Source organism: Mustela erminea, chromosome 19 (genome assembly GCF_009829155.1).
Source record: "Mustela erminea isolate mMusErm1 chromosome 19, mMusErm1.Pri, whole genome shotgun sequence".
In the NCBI taxonomy this organism is placed as follows: Eukaryota; Metazoa; Chordata; class Mammalia; order Carnivora; family Mustelidae; genus Mustela; species Mustela erminea.
In genome coordinates this window covers 18,550,048-18,556,582 of record NC_045632.1, presented here as the reverse complement: position 1 = coordinate 18,556,582, position 6,535 = coordinate 18,550,048, and the positions used below count along the sequence as shown (strand labels likewise).

The window sequence follows — 6,535 nt, the reverse complement described above, 5'->3', positions numbered from 1 at the left end:
AATGGATAAATAAACTATAAAATGGCTATGGAACAGAAAACTATTCAGCAACAGTGCTCTGAGAACTCCAAGAAGAGAATCTAAGTGAACCTAGGAGGTCAGGGACAGCTTTCTTAAGGAGAAGGTGGGTATCTGAAGGAAGGCTGGGGCCTGCCCAGGGAGGTGGAGTAGGTAATGAGAAATAAAGAGCACTGCAGGCAGCGGCTTGGTCAGGAGTCCCTGGCAGAGGGAAGGTGGCACATTCACGGAAGCGAGAGATGGTCTAGCTTAGAGAGCAAGGAGATAGAAGAGAGATAGGAGTTGAGGCATGGAAGGGCCATGCCAGGAAGCCCTTATAGGCCTTGTTAAGAGTTTTGATGTTTATCCACAAGGCTATAAGAAACATTGGAAAGGGTTCTAAACAAGAGGGTGATATAACTGGCTTGACATTTTTAAGCCCACTAGCTACAGAATGGAGAATTAGCTGTCAGGGTGTGAGTGGCTGGGAAGGAGACAGTCATGGCCCCTGACAACCTCCTGGTAACAGACTGTGGCTTATATTGGGATAGGTGAGCTAGGATGATGGAGATGGGCAGGAATGGATGCCTTCAATGGGCTCTGAGAACTATGTGGGACTGTACTGAGGGGATAAGGCAGAAGACAGTATTGGCACTGACTCCAAGGTTATGGCTCAGGGGATGGAACGGGAATAGTCCATGGCCCAACACACAGAATGCTAGAAGGAGACCTCATTTGATGGAGGTCTTAAGTCAGCTCTGGACGCGCTGAATTTCATGTGCCTGGCAGACATCCGAATGACAATGTCTACAAGGCATTTGGACACATGAATGTTCAAGTTCACAGGAGCCCAGAATAGATTCAAAACTGGGCTTTATGAAGATGGTAATTAACACAGCAGGAATGCATAAAACAGATTAGAGAGAACATAGGACCAGAATAAGAGACAACATGGAACCAAGACTTAAGGGACTCGAGCATTTAGAGGATGACCAGGGAAATGTGGGCTAGTGAAGGTCACTAAGAAGTGACCTGGGAAAAGGCTAGGAAACCAGAAGAACATAATATAGGAGAACTCATGGAAGAAGAGTGTTTTCAAGAAGGCCATGGAAACTGTGTTGAAGGCTAATAAGAGAGGAAGAAAATGTCCACTGGATTTAGGAGCATAGAGATCACTGCTAATCTTAGGAGGAAGAGATCCTATGGAAAAATAGGGATATAACCCAGATTAGAGTGGGCAGGGGACAAGAGCGTGAATAAGGAAGTAGAGAAAGTGATCATATATAATTTTAAATAATGGGCCCAACTTCCTATTTTAAAGCTGGGTTGTAATGATGAAAACAACTTGGACGAGATTGTGAAAGACATCGCCTTTGTGAAAGCTCAGCCCTTGAATACAGCCCGAGAGGTTGCGTTTCCTTTTCCTGTGACATAGGTGGGTGTTGTGAGTCATGAGTTCAAAGTTTCCTTTATTATGTTACCTTCATAACTAGCCCAAATGTGGAGGACGGGGTTCACTGGCCCCTTCAACACAGGTGACATGTCAGTGACAGGAGGAAGGCACAGAGCAGGGGAAGGACATACAGAAATAAAACAGAGGTCCTACTCCTCAGCACCTGTGTGCCAGAAGTTTCTGCTGGGCCATTAAATCCAGATCCTCAAGAATAGTTGCAGAAAATCATAAAAGCAAAATGACACAAATATTTTTGGTAGCAAGCAACAGAGAACGGTCTCTTCCTTAGTTCCCATTTATCTGGGAAGTGCACGTGTGTGCTGGGAGAAGGAGATAAATGCAAAGATCAAACTCCTTGGTTCTAGAGGAGGGTAGAGCTGAAGAGAAACAAAAGCTAAATATTAAGATCTCTGGACCCCAGGGTTCTAGGCTACAAAACTAATGACTGACTGAGGAAATGACTGAACAAACAACAGGGGGCAAGTATAAGTGCTGGGGAAAGAATTCTGAGAGCAGGGATCAAGCCACAGATGGCAAAACAGACAGCCATTCCCTAAATCAAGAGGAAAACGTGTTCTGACTTGGTTTCCTCAGATGTGTGTATTTGGACAGGAATCGAGGAGCTTCTAACCTGGATCTCCACAGAGGGGGGAAAGTAAGGAAGGAGCAAGGGTGGCTCAGAGGCTGGACCCAGCCTACAGGGAGAGGGAACACCTGGGGGAAAGACACGGGAGCCTGAGTCCAACTCCCCTGTAGAAAGCCACACAGGCACATCCCGCCTCCTGAATCCCTGACACTCCCCCAAGTCAGACAGCACATCAGTGCCCTCAACCTCTGGATATTTTAGCAAGTGGCTCATTCTCTCTAAGGCTGCCAGCAGGCTTCCAGTTACCGGCACCCACTAAGCACTCAGCGCTGGCCCATATGCTTCATACATGCTATCTCATCTATGCCTCACTGAAACCCTGGGAGGTAAGTATTCCCATCCTCACTTGACCGAAAAGGAAGCTAAAATTCAGAAAAGTCCTCTGCCCCAAGGCCCCAGGAAAGGGACTTGGATTTGAGCCCACACCTGCATGACTCTAAAACCCATGCTATTTCCACCAGAACAAGACTCAGGCTAGGTGAAACCCATCTGTCTCAATCAGGAGAGCAAAAGGAACCTGTTAGGGGCAGAGGATAAGAGACCACATAGAAAAGAAAAAAACTGAAGACTAAAAGGAAAAGAGGAAACTTCTTTTCTGAAAATGAGAAGAATTACAAAAGAAATTGCCTAGAAAAGAGAAGATAAGATCATCTGACTTGAGAAATGGGAAAAATGCCTGGGAATGAAAAAATAGTTCAGGACCCAGAGACAGAGAAGCTGGGTTTGGAAGTCAGAGCGAGGATCTCTAGGGGGAGACTGAAGATGCTGGCGGGTGCCCCATCCTTCAGGTTTGAGAGGAGACAGCGTTCAATTACTGACCTTCCTCTCTCTGGTCACATGACTTGTGCTAGTATAAAAGCTTTCTACCAGCAGGTTCCTTACAATTTTTTCCTGTGTGAAATGGGCAGTAGCAGTGGCTAGAGCGCTATTCCTCTTTCCCAGAAGATTTCAGACTTCCCTTCAGGACTAACCCCAAGAAGCCATCTCTCTGGACTGAAGACAAGGCAAGGCAGCTGGCTCAGTGCTTGTGCTCTGGGAAGTGATGCTAGGATCTGGAGTGGAGGGGGAGGTACTGGGGGGGCTGCTGGAAGCCTGTAAGAAACTGGATGTGAGGCTCATACCTAGAGACAGGAGCCAGTGTAGGTGGGGTTGAGGAAACAGACGGGGACCTCAAGCCCAGAGAGAGTATGGAGGGGCCGGGCTGTGTTTGGGCAGCAAGGGTTACAAGCCAAGTGGAACCTGAGTGACCCCGTTAAGAGTTCTTCTGTTAGGAGTCAAAACACTGGACTTTCATGAATATGCTCTAAAGTCTTTGAGGGGACAAGCCCCAAAAGATAACACAGGTTCACCCTTCCTTCCCTCTGCCCCTCCCTTACACCTCCTTAGCTTCCTCTTTTCAGTACTAGTCCCAGAGTCTGGCATTGGTCAGGGGAGAAAAAGGCGGAGGAGAATCTGTGTTCTGCAAAAGGAGAGGAAGAGGAGGTAGGGGGATGGGTTGGGGGGGGCAAGGCACCTGCTTCCTGGGCATGTGGCAGGATCCGGTGGAGAGCTGGCACTGGGTCTCACGGCCTGGATTCTCCCGAGAGGTAGCTCACGGCCCTCCCCTCGTGAGATGAGGCTTGCCTTTTCTCTCTGCAGATCTCTAGTAAAGAACTTAAGGAAAGGTGGAAGCTGATAACTGTAGCTTCCTGTATCTGTAAGGAGAGGAGAAAGCCAAGGGTTGGTCCCCCCCAGAGACACATGATGGCAAACGTAATAACTACTGCTTAATATCCCGCCCCAGGCAAAGTCAATAATTGCTCTGGGCAGTTCTGGCAGGTGGTGTGAGCAAGCGGTGGTGGCAGCAGAAAGCTTTGGTCTGGGAAGGGGAGAGCACCAGGGAGGATGTCTCCATCCTGAACCAGAGCTGGGAGAGGGGGACCACAGGCTGGGAGTGGGACCTCCTGACCCTGCCCTTTTCCAACCTCTTCCAGAGCCATCATGACCTCCTGGCGCAACCCCCTCATCCTCACGGCCTACATCGTCATCTTCCTCACCGGTCTCCCGGCCAACCTCCTGGCCCTGCGGGCCTTCATTGGACGCGTCCGCCAGCCCCACCCTGCCCCCATCCACATCCTCCTGCTCAGCCTGACACTGGCGGACCTCCTGCTGCTGCTGCTGCTGCCCTTCAAGATGACCGAGGCCGCGTATAACTTCCGCTGGTATCTGCCCGAGTTGCTCTGTGCCCTCACGGGCTTCGGCTTCTACAGCAGCATCTATTGCAGCACATGGCTCCTGGCGGGCATTAGCATCGAGCGCTACCTGGGAGTGGCTTTCCCTGTGCAGTACAAGCTGTCCCGCAAGCCTGTGTATGGAGTGATTGCTGCCCTGGTGGCCTGGATCATGTCCTTTGGTCACTGTACCATTGTGATCATCGGTCAGTACTGGAACTCAACCCGGAATAGCACGAATGAGGACGGCATCACTTGCTACGAGGACTTCAACAGCTCTCAGCTGAAACTGGTGCTCCCAGTGCGGCTGGAGCTGTGCCTCTTCCTCTTCTTCGTCCCCATGGTGATCACCATCTTCTGCTACTGGCGCTTCGTGTGGATCATGCTCACCCAGCCGCATGTGGGGGCCCAGAGGCGGCGCAGAGCTGTAGGGCTGGCTGTCGTTACGCTCCTCAATTTCCTGGTGTGCTTCGGGCCTTACAACATATCCCACCTGGTGGGGTTTTTCACGAAGAAGAGCCCCCTGTGGAGGGCTGAAGCTGTGGTGCTCAGTTCCCTCAATGCCAGTCTGGACCCGCTGCTTTTCTATTTCTCTTCGTCAGCTGTGCGCAGAGCCTTTGGAAAGGGGCTGCAGGTCCTGCGGCATCGGGGCTCTTCCCTGCTGGGACGCAGAGGCCAAGAGACAGCAGAGGGGACAAATGTGGACAGGGGTGTGAGTCAAGCAGAGGGAGCTCCGAGTTCTGACTTCACCACAGACTAAGGGTGCTCTAGACCTTTGGAGGCACTCTGGGTGACACAGGCATTGAACAGGCTAGGAGAGGGGGAAACAGCAGGGTTCCCGTCCCAGGGTCAGAAATCCACAGACCAAGCCACTGCTGGGGCTGTAAAAAAAATCTCTCTCTGAGGCTTGGTATCCTTTTCTGACTGAAGTTTTCTTCCCAAAGGAGCACAGCTCCAGGACAAGAGGAGAAATGGTTGGGCCTAGAAGCACTCTCAGATTGGGGTTTCGGAAGCAATGTAGCTAACACAAAGGCAGTCCTTGTGAGATAGCTGGGAACTGAGGATGATCAGGCTGAAGCAGAGTCCTAAAGGAATCTTGCTACACACCTTGAAACACCACCCAGACACTGGTCTAGCTGTGGATAGTAGAAAGGAGACAACAGGGACGAGATGGATGAGAACACCAAATGAGGTCAAGGAAGACTCAGGAAGACTATGAGTCAAGAGGACTAAGCGGGAGGACTGAGGACTGTGCCTTCTAACGATCTAGGTTTGCACTGTATTGCTTTGACCTGCCGCTTTGTAAGTATGCTCCAGTCATCATGTGTATATCTTGTCTCCCCGTATTAAACCTGCCTGAAGTCTGGGTCTCGTCTTCTCCCTCTGTGGCACCTCCACACAGGTCAGGACACAGCCTGGCCAGTCAGAGGTCAACACAGACTAGCACAGGAGTAGACAAGCTGGACTGGCAGATTGAAAATAAAGATGGTAAAACGCTGAAGCAAGTGTTCACAATTTCTGTGCTTTTCTACAGGTTTGGGGAGGGTGAACATGCAAGGAAGAAGCCAACTCAGCAGCACAGGGGGAGGGTGATGCATGTGAAACCACAGAAGTATTTTAAGGTCAGGGTGTAATGAGTGGAGTTGGGGGGGTTTAGAATCCTGTTTCCATTGGTGAATAGAGACGGGACTTAGAAAGAGAGTGGGGGGTGGTGGTGAATCCTAACTTAACATCATCAGGTGGACAGGGGCCTAACCACGTGATTCTCCCACTTAGAAACCTGCAATGTTTTCCTATTGTCCAAAGTTTTGGTCCCAGGAACCCTTATCCTATCATTCCATTGCCTACTTCTATCCTGTCTCCCTGCCCAATCCCATCTTCCATTTCTCCACAATAAGGACCCCTCGGCCACTCTCTTGTTAACTGCCCCTAGCCCCAGTCTAGTGGTCTGCAAGAGAGGTCATACAGCAGAATTGCATGCAGACCTACCAAAACAGTACACATGGCCCCCTACAATCTACTGGCTCTTTAAGGGTGGGACAGCAGATGAGCTTTGAAAAGCTTCCCAGTGAGTATGCTAGACAGCTCAGGAAAGGAATCGCTGGCCCAGCTCGGAGGCCCAATCTGTCCAAGAAAGCATCCTTCAGAGAGACCCTTCCTGCTTCTAAGTCCCTCCCAGTGCAACCCCATACTCCCTCAACTTCTGCTTACTTTTTCCACTTTCATAAA

The 6,535-nt window shown here is 50.2% G+C and overlaps 1 protein-coding gene across 5 annotated transcripts; it reads left to right on the top strand.

Annotated features, from left to right (window-relative positions):
• Positions 1-2,323: 2,323 nt before the first annotated feature.
• Positions 2,324-5,807, top strand: FFAR2 (free fatty acid receptor 2). 5 transcript variants are annotated; one of them, XM_032323719.1, is made up of 2 exons: positions 2,324-2,422; positions 4,070-5,807. In XM_032323719.1, exon 2 carries the CDS (start codon positions 4,077-4,079, stop codon positions 5,064-5,066), a length of 990 nt encoding a protein of 329 aa, XP_032179610.1. In that variant the 5' UTR covers positions 2,324-2,422; positions 4,070-4,076; the 3' UTR covers positions 5,067-5,807. The 5 variants fall into 5 exon arrangements, with proteins under 5 accessions (XP_032179610.1, XP_032179607.1, XP_032179606.1 ...); XM_032323716.1 differs by lacking the exon at positions 2,324-2,422 and adding an exon at positions 2,967-3,100; XM_032323715.1 differs by lacking the exon at positions 2,324-2,422 and adding an exon at positions 2,968-3,105.
• Positions 5,808-6,535: the final 728 nt, after the last annotated feature.

Coding starts and splice junctions, on each gene's coding strand:
- FFAR2 (XM_032323719.1), top strand. CDS start 4,077: ATGACCTCCTGGCGCAACCCCCTCATCCTCACGGCCTACATCGTCATC.